Raw genomic sequence first — 15090 nt, 5'->3', positions numbered from 1 at the left:
GGTTGAGGGTAGGTAGAAGGGGGCGGATCTTATTCTTGGTCGAAAAGAATGAATGTTGTTGGTGTGATAGGACGGGTACGGAGTACCATCCATATGTCTCTTGAATCTACTCTAATTTAGTATTTATCCTATCGGGTCTGAGGCTCTGTGCCTGGCATATGTAGATAGGCCACAATTATGAACCCCTTTCTACTCGGTTTACTACCACTATCTATACACCTTTCCCACCTCCATGCTCCTTCTTATAGAGCACCTTCCTCCGTTATGTGATCAGACATCACCAGCAGGATCCCCCTTTCCCTCCCTCAAAATCAGATTCACTGGCCTCGCTGGCTCTTCCTCACTCCCCGACCCAAGTCTCGCCTCCGAATCCGGTGACATGGACCGCACAACGCTGCGCCCGATCTGGAAAACCGCCGGTTGTGGCGTATGCGTATGTCCATGTCCATGTCCATGTCCATGCCGAGATACAAAAGCCGCCGCATCCCGTTTCCAGGTCGAAGTCCGATGGCTAGCTAATTCACCCGTGTCACGCGTAGCAGTACTATGTGAGTGCGGATTATTGGCGAGCGGGATTGGCTCCGGGGATGTGGCTGTGCTCGTGCTTATTGCGGCGGAGATTGTGCGCGGGAGGTACGAGCCGGCTTTTGCGAAGGGGATGCAGAGGCCGTGGACGACCTGGGTCTGTTAGTCTCGAGTTCCATTCTGACTTTCAATGGAAAGGAGGGGGTTGAGGGTGAGGGACGAGGACGAACAATACTGCAAATAACAAGAAACCAAACAACAACCTCAACCACTTCAGAAACCTTCTGTGCATCTTCGCGAACTTCACCATCGACAGTGATCTTGCGCAAATATTCCTTGGTCACGGAAAGGTAGAAAATTGCGCCGACGCCAATGGGGCCGAAGAAGCCAACGAAGGAAGTCTGGAAAAGGTTCTCGATTTGGTCAATGTATTTGTGGAGTGCAAAGATTATGGGCATGCGGCGGACGAGCAGGATCAGGATTCCGAGGAAGATGAGCCGGTATAAAGGAATTACGGTGTTATTTAGGAAGAGTGTCCAGGGACAGACGGCACCGAACCACATGAAGACTGCGAGGTTGAGAAGCATGTCAATTGTCGGTTGGAGGGAGTCGTCCATTGTTTCGAGGCGGAACCAGTCACTATTTAATTAGTTTATGTTGCAAGGTGCATGATGGAAGACGTACTCTTGGGTGAAGACATTGCCTGCAATGAAACAAGCAAGCAGGTCGTCTGTTCCAATTAATCCGCAAGTTCCCACAATAAAAAGCTACAAGGAATTAGCAGTGATCAAGATAGAGCTCGAGTGGGCGTACCGCAAGAGCGATTGCGAAGACCAGGAAGCTCTCTCGATCCACATAATGCTTTTCTTCCGCCCAATGCAACAGTTCTCTCGAAATCCAGCCGACAGTAACTCCGTACCCAATACTCAAGAGAATGGTGTAGGCCCACGTTTCGTAGAACCACAGCCCCATAGCCTTGCCTGCGCCACCGCTAAACCCTTCTCCGCCCATGCCAGTATATTGAAGAAGATATATGGCAAAGAAGAGAAAAGGATACCCAAGGCCATCATTTGCCCCAGACTCAGCAATGATGATCCGCTGCAGCGGCAGAGGGACGTTTTTGTCTGCGAACTTCCCCTTCACAATAGAGTTAGAAAGCACTGGATCAGTTGGGGTGATGCATGCCCCAACGATAAGTGCATGTAGAAAAGGGAGATTAGGGACCACTGCCCAAATCACCAGGGCGCTACACATCCACATAGCAGCCATTCCAGGCCCAAGAAGAAGCGATAGGCTCTTCCATTCGATCTGAAGGTAGCGTTTCGGCAATTGAACGCCGGCAAGAACAAGCTGCACTCCGAGGACCAGTCGAGTGAAACATAGGGTGATCTGCTCGAGATTCTGGTCTGTACCGAGCGCATACTCAAGCGGTCGGATGAAGTTGGCGGCGTGCGGAGAGAAGGCAACCCCAGCCAAGAGCGAAATTACTGTTCAATTAGCCTAGAAATGTCAGAGGTTGAAAGACGCACGAACATGCTTCGGAGAGGTAGAACCTCTCTTTAAAAAGGTACGAGACAAGCCCGAAGACGGATATAAATCCGCCAAGTGTCGCGCAGACGATGTTGAAGTCGATGAGAGATAAGGTCGGCATGGCTGCGGAGATTATCCCAGATATATGCAATATGTACACTAGAGCCATAATTAGCCATCGTCATGGTTCTGTCGACTTCTGCTTCAATACTCACATCAAGGTGGGAATAGGGTGAGAATGATGGACACTGCGTGTTATTCAATCATAGTCTCGTTCCAGAGGTCTGAGGTTCTGAAAGTCAGGTTTCGGCTCATCTGAGTATCCCCACAATATGCCTGAGATGCAACGAGGACAATCCACGCAATACTAGCAAAGGAAGTGGTGATGGTCGATGGTTGGAGATGCGATGAAAGGTTTGGCTTAAAAGCTTGACATGCTTGGTCCGGGGTTGCCCAATCAAGGATAACCGGGCTTACCCCACCCATTGCCTTCAGCTTCACATTCAGCTTGCATTGAAAGCGTCAATGGATGGGTATTCAATTTGCTCTCTGCTGCTGTCTATTTTTGAATGGTCGTGTTCACATGAGGTTGCCCGCCTAACAAACTGAATGAACAGGAAGCAAGCGACATACTAATAATCAGGACATGTCCAGTCGCTAACTAACTATGCTCTAAATTAGTAGTACTTGTCATACGCCCGGGCTGAAACATCTTTGGCAGCATCTGCTGCTCCCCAAGCCTGCTGTGTCGCGGCTCGCGTCGCCCCATTCACCGCAAGCCGGTCGGCAGCCTGGTTTCCAGGATCTGAAGCGTGCCCCTTGACCCATTCGAAAAGAGTCTTGACTCGCAATTCTGTGCGTTCTTCAATCTTGCTCAGGATAGATTCCACCAGATCCTTGTTCTCCACTGGCTTCTTGTCCGCCGTCATCCATTGATTCATTCGCCACTTTTGAAACCAGATCGTGACGCAGTTTATCGCATACTGGCTGTCGGTGACGATTGTGACGTCTCTATGCCGAGGAGCAATATCGAGGGCGCGAAGTATTGCAGTTAGCTCGGCGCGTTGATTTGTCTGGCGACTACCCTTTAGAGGCTCCGATACATTTCTGCTAGGAAGATGGACGTCAGTAAAGGATTCAGCCGCCCGAAGGTCATGAAACGGGGGACAAACCTCTCATCACCCGGACCAAAGTAAACACCAACACCAGCTGTTGCTTGCGTCCGTCCATTCTTCAGAGAACTACCATCGGTGTAGATACGTAGCATCCCTGGAGGCCCCTTTGGTTGTGTCTTTGTCGTAGCCTTATCTCCGTTTGTCTTGTAAACAACCTTGCCGGTTTTTGGGTCGAGGAGCAGATTCGGGTCGAAACCATCCTCTGAGCCCTGCGGTAGTGGTCCTTCTGCCGGCTCAAAGGTCACACCATTCCGGTCTTTCGGAGGCTCGCTCGTCAATCCCGGGGCGCCCGGGAGCTTTGACTGTGCGGAGGCATCTCCAGTTGTCTGCCCAAGTCTGACAAATTCCTCCGCCTCCTCTTTTGTTGAGAATTTTTTATAGCGCGGCTTTTGAAAACCTCTAATCTGCTCTTGCGCATTGGCCCAGTTTGTATATACGCCGGGTTTATGTCCTCGTTGAATCGCGTAGAATCTCGTCGGCTCCGAACCGAGCGGGGACGCGCCGCGCGAGTCGAGTTTCGCACCTGTGAGGAACGCATTCGCTTCTTCGATGGTCGGGAAGGCTTGAACTATAGAGAGAATGCACCAGTCAGTTGACTTGTGCTCCGTATAATTGTGAAAGCAAAACGCGGGGAGCAAGGAAAGTGACGCAAAATTACTTACACACTGAGCCTTTGAAGCCAGTAATCTGGGCCAAGCATTCCTTCCATTCGTAATAAATCCCAGGCTGATATCCTACCTTAACAGCATAGTATTTACCCGCAGCGCCACGTTTGCGTTTAATACCCGCGGTGGCAGGCGGCGACTTGGACGGTTTTGAGGCGGGAGCCGGTGTCGGCGATGGAGTCGGCTCATTCATAACGTCGTATTTGAATTCCGACGGAGAAAATTCGACTATCTCTTGGACTAGGGATGTGTCTTCTGGAATAATGCGCCGGACTCGAATTGCGATTGAACGTGTCGGTGAGGTGTGAAAGTTTTGAAAGGCGAAGCGAGGGATAAGAGGTTTTGCTGGCCAGCAGCTGCGAAGGGGAGCCCTGATTCCTCGCCGCGGTGCAAGTAGAAGCCAAGTAGGGTTTGTACAGAGGAGGGTCTGGAGCGAAGCGTAAGCAAATGGAACGTGTCGAAGCATAGGATGAGGGTAGGAGGTGAAGAAATATGGCGGGAGAGTGTGGGTGGCTGAGAATTCGAAAGACGGGGGGGTGGAGGCGGCGGACGTTTGCTCGGCCGTGATGGGGGTGGGTGGGTGGTCGTTGTTGGGGGGGTTGTTGGTTCCCAATCTGGCTTCCGAGACGGTCGAGCTCTTCCCCTATGACAACCTGGAGATTGATGCTCCGAAATCTCCTTTTATATACAGAAGACTAGTTGGTCTTTGTTAACTATAAGTTTGGGAGCTGAACCGGCGGAATGTTTGGCTACTATATATCACAGCAACCCCTCTTCTCCCCCTCTTCCCCACGACCCTCTTTGGGCTCCCATCCCCCATTCGTCGCATTTAATATTCTGCCATGCCAAATATACGTTTACTAACAGTTGTCAGGGCTCTAAGACATCATCCTTCGCCTATAGACCATACAAAGCACTTCATAACAGTATTTCTAACCCTAATCCTGAACCAAAAAACAGCCAAGGAATCTCCTACCTACACTACGAAATATCAGGCGAACCATGTGCCTCCGTCATTAAGGACTAAGAAAGCAGCTAACTGATACCTGCTAGTCCATTGCAGGCTAATCTTTGGAGGAAATCTGTAGCATTGGCTGAGATATTCCAAGCTGGCTGTAGATGAACCTGTTGACTCTGTTCACAACACCACACATGGCGATCTATTACCAGCTGCTTAGTCGTGCAATATCATATAATCTTCAACAGAACCTCTATAGAGAAGATCAAAGACCTGTACTTACTCTCCTGAAGCATCTGGCTCTTTGTATCTATCTCTCTGTGCAGGTGATAGTACTTGCCTAGTAGAACTAGACCTTATTGTTTCCACTAACCTTCCACTAACCCTATCATGCCGTTTAGTACAGCTTCAACTTGACAAACAGGTACAGAGACATCATGTTCATCATGTTTCTTACTAGATGTGAGTTGGTCTCGGCGACGTAACGCTGTCTTTCACTTGGTTCACGGGACAAACACTGAAGTGAGAAGAAATATGGCTATAAGATCCCTCTTCTTCCACCTCTCTCCAGTTCTCCCCTTTCCCCTCATCACCGTCGGTTCTTCAAATCTTTCAACAAAGTAGGCCTCACTTCCTCTTCCATTTGCGCTGACCCGCACCTCTTCCAGCAATCAGACTAACACTAAGCTACTAAGGGTGACACGATGGCTTCCGACAACAACACCTTCATGCTGAGGGCCATGGACGCCATCAAGGACCACGTTCGCAGTTCTCATCTCGTGGGGGACATCAACCCACAGTATCTAGCAGTTATGGGCCCTCCCAACTATCGCTCCACTGGTGCCAACCAATCCATGTGGAATGCGATCTTTGTTAATAACCTCGCCCACGTCCAGGGTCTCCTGGCTGCTGGATGCAAAGCAATGACCCCAGTTCCCGGCAACAGCTGCGCACTGGACATGGCAGTCAGGCTGGGTCACCTTGAGATTGTCAAAGCATTTCACCAAACCCCGGCAGACATCCTGGAGATTGGTCTTCGTACCCTCCTCGTTGCCGTTGAGTCGAATGACACGAAGATCGTGAGCGCCATCCTGGACCTGGGCATGCGCGACATCTTGGACAACGATGAGCACATGAAGTGCGTTCTTTTTGGCTTCACTTGCAAGTATGGATCTCCAGATATGCTCGACACTATCTGCAAGTACGGTCCCTGGTTCAGCTGGAAGGCGTACAAGGGCTGGTGCTCGGGGTTGTGCCAGGAGTCTCAGAACACGGCCAACAAGCTTAGGGTTGCAGAGATTGGTGTTGAGTACATGGAGGTATGTTTCCTTTCTTCGTACCCTCTTTTTATCTTGGGCTTGGACTTGGCTATGGGTGGAGTGAGTACTAACATATCGCAGAAAGAAGCTCTGAAGCGCCCTTGGGAAAACCCCAACGACATCCTTGATACCTGCGGCGAAGACCTTAAACTCGACCCCCTTTACGAAGTCATGCGCTACTGCACCAAGATGTACCCCGACCTTCCCATCCGCAACTTCGTCTGGGACGAATACATGTCCTATAAGCATCCAAAGGAAAGCAAGGACAACACCGTGACTGCAAACATTGAGAATCTTCCTCGGATGGGCTTTTTCTGATCGATGGACTACGTTTACATGTCTCACTTTCGCAACATATACCGTACACTGGTTGTACCGGATGAATCACGTTTGACGGCTGACGACTATCTTTGAGCGTTAGCATAAGTCTACTCTCTTCTTTTCAACTCCACCAAACTGAAAAGGATTGTACTTGGACAACAGACCGTTTGCTTGGATGTGGGAATATGATAAAGTGCCGAGCCGCTGTTGTACTCTATGTACTCGACTAACATGAAATTTATCCATAGTCGGGGAGGCTGGGATGGAAACTTGTTATTGAACCATAGCTATTGCATAGGTGCTGTATCTAGAGATCGATCTTTTTTTCCCCCGCGATTCTCGGATGGCAAGCCTAAGACTCTACCTACCCTTATATTGGATGATTCAGCCGAGTGATTATTCTTGACTTATGAGCATCTGTGCAGGTAGAATCGTATCGTGGAGTTTCCGACGGATAGAGTAATAGTACTAATGCTCGTATCCAGTGTACCACCACCTCCAATATGAACGGACGGGATCGATATATACATTCGCTATGGCCCGCCACACGAGCTACGGCTAAGAGTCTAGATACCTATAATCCTCCATCATATTCATTTTTCACCCGCGCCCAGCTCCCTGAATCAGCATCTTCTCACAGATACCCGGGACTCCTCAGACGATCCGCTGGGTGGAAGCTCTCCGTCCGACGCCCACGAAGCTGACATGATGAGTTCTTCTACTGCTATTAGGCCGCTCCTCCATTCTCTTCATTGTAATATTACCGATTTGCCTCTTCTCCTGGAACGCGCAGTATCACATACTCCCCGTTCCGACCCAAGCACTCTATCAAGACCTCAAATTATCGGCCTCGTCGGTGGATTGACTATTTTCATTCTTATACTCGGATTCGGTACCCTCCTTTGGATTCTCAGCCACTTTCCGCGCGCACAAAAGAGGTTTTGCGATATTTGCTGTACATTCGCTTGTCCTTGTGTCAAAAAGAGGCTGGAGGAGTTCGATTACATGGAGATGGATTTCGCTAGCGAAACTCTTCATTGACGCTATGAGGATGGCAATCAGAGCAGGAGATCAGTAACCTAGGAACACCAGATAAGAGCATTCGATACTCCGGAGTACATATATCTGCTCGGTGTTTGTCGACAGGTTATTACAACCTTAGGTTCTCGTTGGTTTCTACCTACCTACCTTAGGTAGTCTACGTTCCCCGGATTATGACGTCACTCTAGCCTGAGGCCTCAAAGAGCATCTTGAGCTAAGCCTAAAAGGGACCCCGTTCTACAAGTCCAGTCCATACACCGCATATAGAGCTCCAGCTGCACGCAAGAGCAGTTGCTGGCAAGGCAGCTTTAAACTCGAAAAGATCACCTCATCATGGCTGATAAGAAGATAGAAGATGCTGTTGCGCAGGAGTTATCCAATAGTCCCTACGCCTGCTCCTCCCTAACACAACTGAGCGGAGGAACAGCCAACTTCGTCTACCGCGGTGTGCTGTCTCAGCCCCTCCCGGATGGCACGACAACGGTTATAGTCAAACACACAGAAGACTATGTCGCTTCAAACAAGGAATTCAAGCTTAGTGCGAAACGATGCGTGAGCACCTCATACCCGCTCAACCTACCCAGACCAGAGAACTAACACACATCCAGCTCGCCGAAGAATCCACCCTCAGGGCGTTGAACAGCATGCAAAGCATCACAACAACCAACGATACTCCTACTGGACAGAAGTACCAGATTACTGTCAAAACACCCCAGCTGTACCACTTCAACGAGGAAACAAACACCCAGGTCATGGAAGATCTACCCAGTGCTGTGGACCTCAAGACATTCCTCCTCACTCCTGAGATCGCGCAGAATATATCTGAAGAATGGACGAAGTCGATTGGCCGTACGCTGGGGGCGTGGCTGCGTTCATTCCATTTTTGGATTGCAGATGCGAAGCAGAGTGATGTTGCAGCGATGCTTGGATCGAATACGGATATGCAGGATTTGAAGTTCACGATTAACTATGATAGTCTTTTAAAAGTTATTGATGGGTTTCCAGATATCTTGGAGAAGAGTCGCGAGATATTTGAGTTTGTTAGAGAGCTTGCGAAGAAGGAGCTGGAGGAGGAGCTGGATCAAGAGTTTGGGTTTGGGGGGCTACATGGGGATTTATGGTCCGGAAAGTATGTTCCTTTTTGCAGATCTCTTGCTTACTTGTATACTGGGTAGATGGGGCTTTTTTTACTGACGGTCTTAGTGTCCTACTGCCAAAATCAGCTCTTGACCAACCACTCCCCACAACACCCCTTTTCATCACGGACTGGGAGCTAGCTCAGAAGGGTACCCGGGCTCTTGATCTTGGCCAAATGATTGCGGAGCTGTATATGATCAAGCACTTTAAAGATATTGATGCGGGTCTGTGGGCTATAGAGGGTTTCGCCGAGGGGTATCAGGACATAAGGGAGGATATTGCTTTCCGGACACTCATCCATGTCGGCGTGCACCTAGTTTTCTGGGGTAGTACGGTGGCTGGGTGGGGGAGTGAGGAACAGGTGAAGGATGTTGTGAGGATAGGTAGGGATTTGATCACGAGGGGGTGGATGAAGGATCGGGATTGGTTCAAGGAAGGATTCTGGGGATGTCTGTTCAAGGAGCAGGAGTAGGGGATGCAGGTTTGTCTCTTTGTTTGTGATCTGCTAGTTTGGAAACTGGGGTACACGGAGTGGTCAGGATTTGGGGTGGCCTGAACGGTGGTTGCTAATGTAGTTTGATCAGACATTTGCATTTGTGAAAGCACAATGCGCCTCCCAATGCTTCAGTCGATGCCCAGATGGGATGCCTTAGATCGAGCTGCCCACTCCCAGAAGCACACCCTTTACCTATGCGCTGCCCGTCCTATTTCAGTCTAGTAGTCCCTGGGCATGGTATCGATACATATAACTAGGACCCCTCAGGCGAGCGCGGCAGAACCCACCATTCTGCCCTTCAGCATTTCCCTTCACTCCATGAGCGTAGCTAGCTCGTGGATCAATATGCTTGTCCGAACATTTTCGACGCTATTCGACCTACTTCGGCTTCTTTTCTGTCTTCTCCCCGCCCCTTGTCGCCTATTCGCCCCCGACCAACATGATTAAATCAACCTACAGCCCTCCTCGAGCCCTTCTTTTCGATCCTTTTCACCTTCCTGTGGATCATGTATGGCGAAATCATACGCCCCGACCGTCAAGACATACTTGCGCTTTCTACATTGATGTCCTGTTTGCAGCTTGTCTCTTCTCCAACACCAGGGCCCTTCCAACTAGTAAATTTACTTGCGCACCTAGGGCCTTCCTGTCCCTCCAACGAAGGGCACTAGGTACATAGGACGATGAAATCTACAGGAAAGTCGAGAGGACTAGATTTAGACCTATTGCACAGGAAGCCCTGACCATCAGCCAGGGACATGTCTTCACCGTTGGCTCGATGATAATAGGTAGGTGTTGAAATGATATTAAGTTTTGCAAGTGCAAAGGAGAAGACGTCTGCCCAGCCCATGGAAGAAGTGAAGTCCAACTTACCTTGGGAAAAGCAATAACGTCTTCGGGCGAACGAGAACAAGTTCCTTGTGCAGAAGGCTCCGGGTACCGATATGCAGCTGAATAGCCTAATGCAGGCCGCGATTCTCAGCTTCGTCAAAGTATTTTATCGACTCGCTACCCAACCAAATTTGGGTGTTATATCTACATAACTGAGTAAAAAGCACTTTTGCTCACTGTGTCGGGATTCAATTATGGCAAGTTGGAGAATCAAAGCAGCAGAGCAGATGCTCTTGCCTGCTGTCATCAACGACCTTGCCCAAAGAGAGCCAGAAACTCTATGGGCACAGTATCCATCATCCTCGACTACTTTCAATGACGGGTTCAAGGGGATTACCTACGCCCAGTTCACCAATGCTGTCAATGCGTGCGCACACTTCATCACTAAGGCCCTAGGAAGGGCCAGCACCGGAGAGCCACTGGCATGGCTAGCTCCGAATGACCCTCGCTGCTCGATTATGATTATTGCTGCCATGAAGGCCGGTTTCAAGGTATGTCTAATATACTTCGTGCTTTTATACTTGCATCTAACTATCATAGCTGTTCCTGATATCGGAGCGGAACAGTGTGGCAGCAAATTATAAGCTGTTTGATGATGTTGATTGCTCAACAATCATAACAACAGCCCTCTCATTCCTGCCTGTACTTGAGACTTTATCTGAGCGGGAGCTCATTGTGTTGGAACTACCGCCGTTGGAGCAGCTGCTGAACGAACCACAGCCAGAATATCCTTTCTATTCCGACTATTCAACTTTGTGTAGAGAAACTGCTCTCATTGTTCATACATCTGGCACAACCGGTCCGTCTGCAGATTCACAAGACTACTGCATCTACTAACGGAAGTAGGCTTCCCGAAACCAATATACATCACGCATGAGTTTCTCTCGAAGACGATTAAGAATCTGGGCATTTCGGCTCCCAAAGGCTACATAACGCAGACATCCTTGATAGCGAATAAGCGCTGTGTCTTACTCCTCCCTCTAGGCCATGTGAGTCCGTTCGCGGCTTAGATATCATGATACTGATAGATTGAGCCTGCCGGAGTGACTTTCGGAATATTGCTTGCTTTCTTTGCCAATACAACAATCATACTTCCTTTACCAAGCGTTCCACCAACCGGAGAGGCTCTGGTTAGTATGTTGACTCACGTACAAGCTGACTGGGCAGCTCTAGCTCCTCTGACCTTGGAGACGTTATCAAAAGACATGTCATTGTTTAACATCATTGCCGCAAACCTTGAGATGCTAGTATTCTCCGGTGGTAGTCTTCCCAAAGTTTTCGGGGACGTTATCGCTACTAGGATAAGGCTGCTATCATTTCTGGGATCATCCGAGACCGGTCCTCTCCAAGCAATATATAGCCGTGAGTATGATTTCGAGCATGACTGGAACTATCTGCAGTTTCCTCCAGAGCTTGGTGCAAACTTTGAGTCATGCCCTGATGGAACTCATGAGCTGGTGTTCAAGAGAACCCCAGAGACTGAGCCCTATCAAGCTGTCTTTGCTTCCTACCCAAATTTGACCGAGTTCAGAACAAAAGACCTTTTCGCAAAGCATCCTGCAATATCGGGTATCTGGACACACGCCACTCGATCCGACGACGTAATTGTTTTTCTGAACGGGGAGAAAGTCAATCCCATTGACTTTGAAAGTCATATTGCAAGACACTCAGCTGTTGCCACAGCTCTCATGTTTGGCCAGCAACGGTTTGAAGCTGGCTTGTTAATAGAGCTCACTGATCAAACACGGCTATCAGTCTCAGATCGAGCACGGGTAATCCAGCAACTCTGTTCTACCGTCGAAGAAGCCAACAAGATGTTACCAGGCTATGCACAAGTGTCAGAAACGCATATCTGTTTCACGGAACCAGGAATGCCTATACTGCGAACGCTCAAGAATACAATCCGCCGCTCAGCTACGCTTGAGCTTTATAAAGACAAGATAGAGCAGGTATATGCAGACGCTGAGCAGATGTGGGCCGGAGGCTCTGTTCGACCCGGACTAGCGTCAGTGGAAGCCGTTCAACTACTCGTGCGTCAAGCAATTCGAGAGACAACAAAGATAGGAGAGATAGGGTTTACAGACGACTTCTTCCAGCGTGGGATGGACTCTCTCCAGGTACTTCGTCTGGTTAGACACCTGCGGCAACAGGCTTCTTTCAATTCAATAACCCCGAGCATGATTTACCTAAACGCATCAATCGGTGCTCTCACCCAAAGCCTGCACCAGCTCGTCCATAACGTGGAGTTAACCCAGCAGGAGAGAAAACAGAACCAGGTCAAAGCAAGAGCTCAGATACTGCAGAAGTATTCAGCCGAGATCGATACCCTTTCTCTACCTAGCGTCCACACAACGGCATCTGACTCTGGAGATAAGACCAGCAAAACCATCATCCTCACAGGCTCAACTGGAACAATAGGAAGTTATATCCTGCAGATCCTGATGAAAAGATCCGACGTATCACATGTCTACTGCCTCAACCGTTTCCAAGACTCAAAGGCCCTCCAGATCCCTCGCAACGCCCAACAAGATCCTTCCCTGCCTCAACACTTCCCCAAGTCAAAGATATCTTTCTTCGCAGCAGACCTCACATGTCCAAGCCTGGGTCTTCCAAGAGGTGTATACCAAACCCTCAAATTCAAAACAACCCACCTCATCCACAACGCCTGGCCTGTCGACTTCAATCTACCATTACAGTCATTCACGCCCCAGCTCCAGGGGATCGTTAACCTAATGTCATTCTGCGGTACCTCTACAAACATAGCAAACCTCATCTTCATCTCATCGATTAGTGCCGTCATGAACTACCCAACTATAACTTCTTACCCCGACACACCAATCCCCGAGTCGATCATCCCAGACATCGAAGCACCCGCCGACGCAGGGTACGCAGAAAGTAAATACATCGCCGAACGGCTCATCGACCACGCTTCCACAAAACTAGGGTTGCGAAGTACGATTCTCCGTCTCGATCAGGTTGCAGGCCCCGCAAAGAGCACCGGGCGGTGGAATAGAAATGATTGGGTTCCGGCGCTGGTTAGAGGGTCGAGGGAGTTGGGTATTATTCCGGACTCACTGGGTCTGGGAAGTGAAGGGGGTGATATTGATTGGCTTCCAATTGATACGGCTGCGGAGGTTATTGTCGAGATTGGACTTGATACATCCCCCAACATAGACTCGGAATCGTGCGCTGCTGGGAAGAGGCAGAGTAGCACACGCGTCTTCAATCTCATGAATCCGCATCGAACGACTTGGCAGGCCCTTCTTCCATCTATAATCAATGCTTTGGAAGAGCATGAATCAAAGGGAGTTGTTGATACTGTCTCGCCGGAAGTATGGCTGGCGAAACTCCGGACCGCTGCTAGACAACTACTTGCTAGCGGCAGCAGTGAGAGTCGGAAAGAGATATTGCGAGTGAACCCGGCACTAAAGTTGATCGATTTCTTCTCTGATCGGTTTGATGGTAGCTCTCAAGGACGGGGACAAGGGATCTGGGATATCAAACGTGCGGAGGAGAATAGTGAAAGACTGAGAAGTGCTGAGCAGATAGAGGGCGATATGATGGCGCGCTGGGTTAAGCAATGGCTTGACTCTTAGAACCACTGGACTGATAATTCCATTTCATACATGGCAAGATACCTAGACAGCTATATACTATATCTATATACTACATCATATACCCAAAATCTCCGCCTTCATTCCAACATTGCCACCCGGAGTGATAACCTCCACGACACCCTTTCCTCCTCCTTCTTCCTTAAGAACAATACTATACTCGTCACCTGCATAAATGGGACTCGTCGCGCGATAACTGATCTTCTCTGGTAAGATCGAGTTCAAATCTACCTCCCCTGTCTGGATTGAGTCCGAGGGACCTTTGTTAAGGCCTCTCGTGTCCCTCCACAAATCCAGAATTGAGATTAGGTTTAGCGGTCCGTGGACAACGACGTTCCTGTGACCTTCCACTTCTCTTGTCCAGGGGTGATCGTAGTGGATCCGGTGCGGGTTGAATGTTAGTGCGGAGAAGCGGAAGAGAGTTACAGGTGTCTGAACCAAGGTTCGTGTGTGAGTCGTGTTATCGGGGGAGGAAGAGGTTTTGACGCTTGCGGGTATGGCAGAGGGAGGCGATGCTGGTGGGAGGTTTGAGGTTGATGGCGAGGGCATTGGTGACGGTGCGGGGAGTGCTTTGCGGAAGATCCAGTTCCTACAGACACCCACTATCATTAGCACACCAATCCCCCCTTCAAAGAAAAAGAGACAGATAAAGGAAGACGTACCGTCGATCAACAACCGCAACCCCCCTCTCATTCCTGAACTCCTTCTCCACCCCAACAACAACCATCTCCTCCCCCGTCTTCCGAATAACCTTCCCCTCCGCACTAAGCACCCTCGTCGTCTCCGTAACCCTCTCACCAACCCTCAGCGGATTCACCTTCCCCTCTTTGTCTCGTGGCCAAGAAACTTCTCCCCCGGCCCACATGCGCCTCGTAAACGGCTGGTCCGGGTTATAGCTCGTATCCGTGCCATCGGCACCCAGTTCATTCTCTAGAAACGCGGGCGTGAAGTAGACGAGATGATATCCTGCAGGTAGGGGTGTTCCGAGATCGATTTCGGGTTCGGAGGTGGTTGCGGAAGGGGCTGTTGTGAGGGTGGGCGATGCGGATGCGGGGAAGAGAGAGGGCCGGTTGAGGGTTAGGGACAGGAGGCGCAGTTGGTTCGCATCGAGGGTTTGGACGCGGGTTTGGGGGCCCAGCGATTGGAAGCGTGTTAGGAAGGAGGAGGCAATTGTTGTTGCGGATTGTGAGGGTGAGGGTGAGGGTGCGGAGGATGAGGAGAAGCGGAGGGTGGAGAGCGTGAGGCGGGGAGCGCGGAGCAGGGTCTGCGTGACTGTGGTGGACCGCGTTGTGGCTTGGGAGAGGAGCATTGTTGGTGTCGCTGCCCTGCTTGGACTTTCGGTATATTCTGTCTAGAAAGAGCGCAAACTGCGCTGTTGGGGTGGTGTTGTTTAAGAAGTTGGTGAGAAGGCGTCTTGAGGG

General features: G+C 49.9%; 6 protein-coding genes across 6 annotated transcripts; 4 read left to right on the top strand and 2 right to left on the bottom strand.

Annotated features, from left to right (window-relative positions):
* Positions 1 to 181: 181 nt before the first annotated feature.
* BJY04DRAFT_119127 (putative Na/H antiporter) lies at positions 182 to 2539 on the bottom strand. Its single transcript, XM_073708300.1, has 6 exons — positions 2271 to 2539; positions 2059 to 2214; positions 1339 to 2012; positions 1210 to 1292; positions 756 to 1164; positions 182 to 678 (listed from the first exon to the last, which is right to left on the bottom strand). Exons 2-6 carry the CDS (start codon positions 2174 to 2176, stop codon positions 271 to 273), a joined length of 1692 nt encoding a protein of 563 aa, XP_073575693.1. The 5' UTR covers positions 2177 to 2214; positions 2271 to 2539; the 3' UTR covers positions 182 to 270.
* Positions 2540 to 5557: 3018 nt separating this feature from the next.
* Positions 5558 to 6490, top strand: BJY04DRAFT_214076 (uncharacterized protein; the record flags this gene model as incomplete). The annotated part of the gene is made up of 2 exons (XM_073715107.1): positions 5558 to 6172; positions 6254 to 6490. The coding sequence occupies 2 exons, from the start codon at positions 5558 to 5560 to the stop codon at positions 6488 to 6490; spliced, it is 852 nt and encodes a 283-aa protein (XP_073575692.1).
* Positions 6491 to 6942: 452 nt separating this feature from the next.
* Positions 6943 to 7642, top strand: BJY04DRAFT_179391 (uncharacterized protein). The gene has a single exon (XM_073709895.1). The coding sequence runs from the start codon at positions 7199 to 7201 to the stop codon at positions 7532 to 7534; it is 336 nt and encodes a 111-aa protein (XP_073575691.1). The 5' UTR covers positions 6943 to 7198; the 3' UTR covers positions 7535 to 7642.
* Positions 7643 to 7824: 182 nt separating this feature from the next.
* Positions 7825 to 9624, top strand: BJY04DRAFT_179390 (uncharacterized protein). Its single transcript, XM_073709894.1, has 3 exons — positions 7825 to 8086; positions 8143 to 8663; positions 8738 to 9624. Exons 1-3 carry the CDS (start codon positions 7868 to 7870, stop codon positions 9141 to 9143), a joined length of 1146 nt encoding a protein of 381 aa, XP_073575690.1. The 5' UTR covers positions 7825 to 7867; the 3' UTR covers positions 9144 to 9624.
* A 625-nt stretch (positions 9625 to 10249) lies between these two features.
* On the top strand, positions 10250 to 13651 carry BJY04DRAFT_230133 (uncharacterized protein; the record flags this gene model as incomplete). The annotated part of the gene is made up of 5 exons (XM_073719221.1): positions 10250 to 10546; positions 10596 to 10854; positions 10902 to 11044; positions 11090 to 11203; positions 11246 to 13651. The coding sequence occupies 5 exons, from the start codon at positions 10250 to 10252 to the stop codon at positions 13649 to 13651; spliced, it is 3219 nt and encodes a 1072-aa protein (XP_073575689.1).
* Positions 13652 to 13726: 75 nt separating this feature from the next.
* Positions 13727 to 14978, bottom strand: BJY04DRAFT_214073 (hydroxyacyl-thioester dehydratase HTD2; the record flags this gene model as incomplete). The annotated part of the gene is made up of 2 exons (XM_073715106.1): positions 13727 to 14258; positions 14332 to 14978. The coding sequence occupies 2 exons, from the start codon at positions 14976 to 14978 to the stop codon at positions 13727 to 13729; spliced, it is 1179 nt and encodes a 392-aa protein (XP_073575688.1).
* Between the last annotated feature and the right edge of the window lie 112 nt (positions 14979 to 15090).

The sequence above is a fragment of the Aspergillus karnatakaensis genome (assembly GCF_047715665.1).
Source record: "Aspergillus karnatakaensis strain CBS 102800 unplaced genomic scaffold BJY04scaffold_5, whole genome shotgun sequence".
Classification (NCBI taxonomy): domain Eukaryota; kingdom Fungi; phylum Ascomycota; class Eurotiomycetes; order Eurotiales; family Aspergillaceae; genus Aspergillus; species Aspergillus karnatakaensis.
Note: the sequence above shows the minus strand (reverse complement) of the source record. Positions and strands in the feature narration are given on the sequence as shown.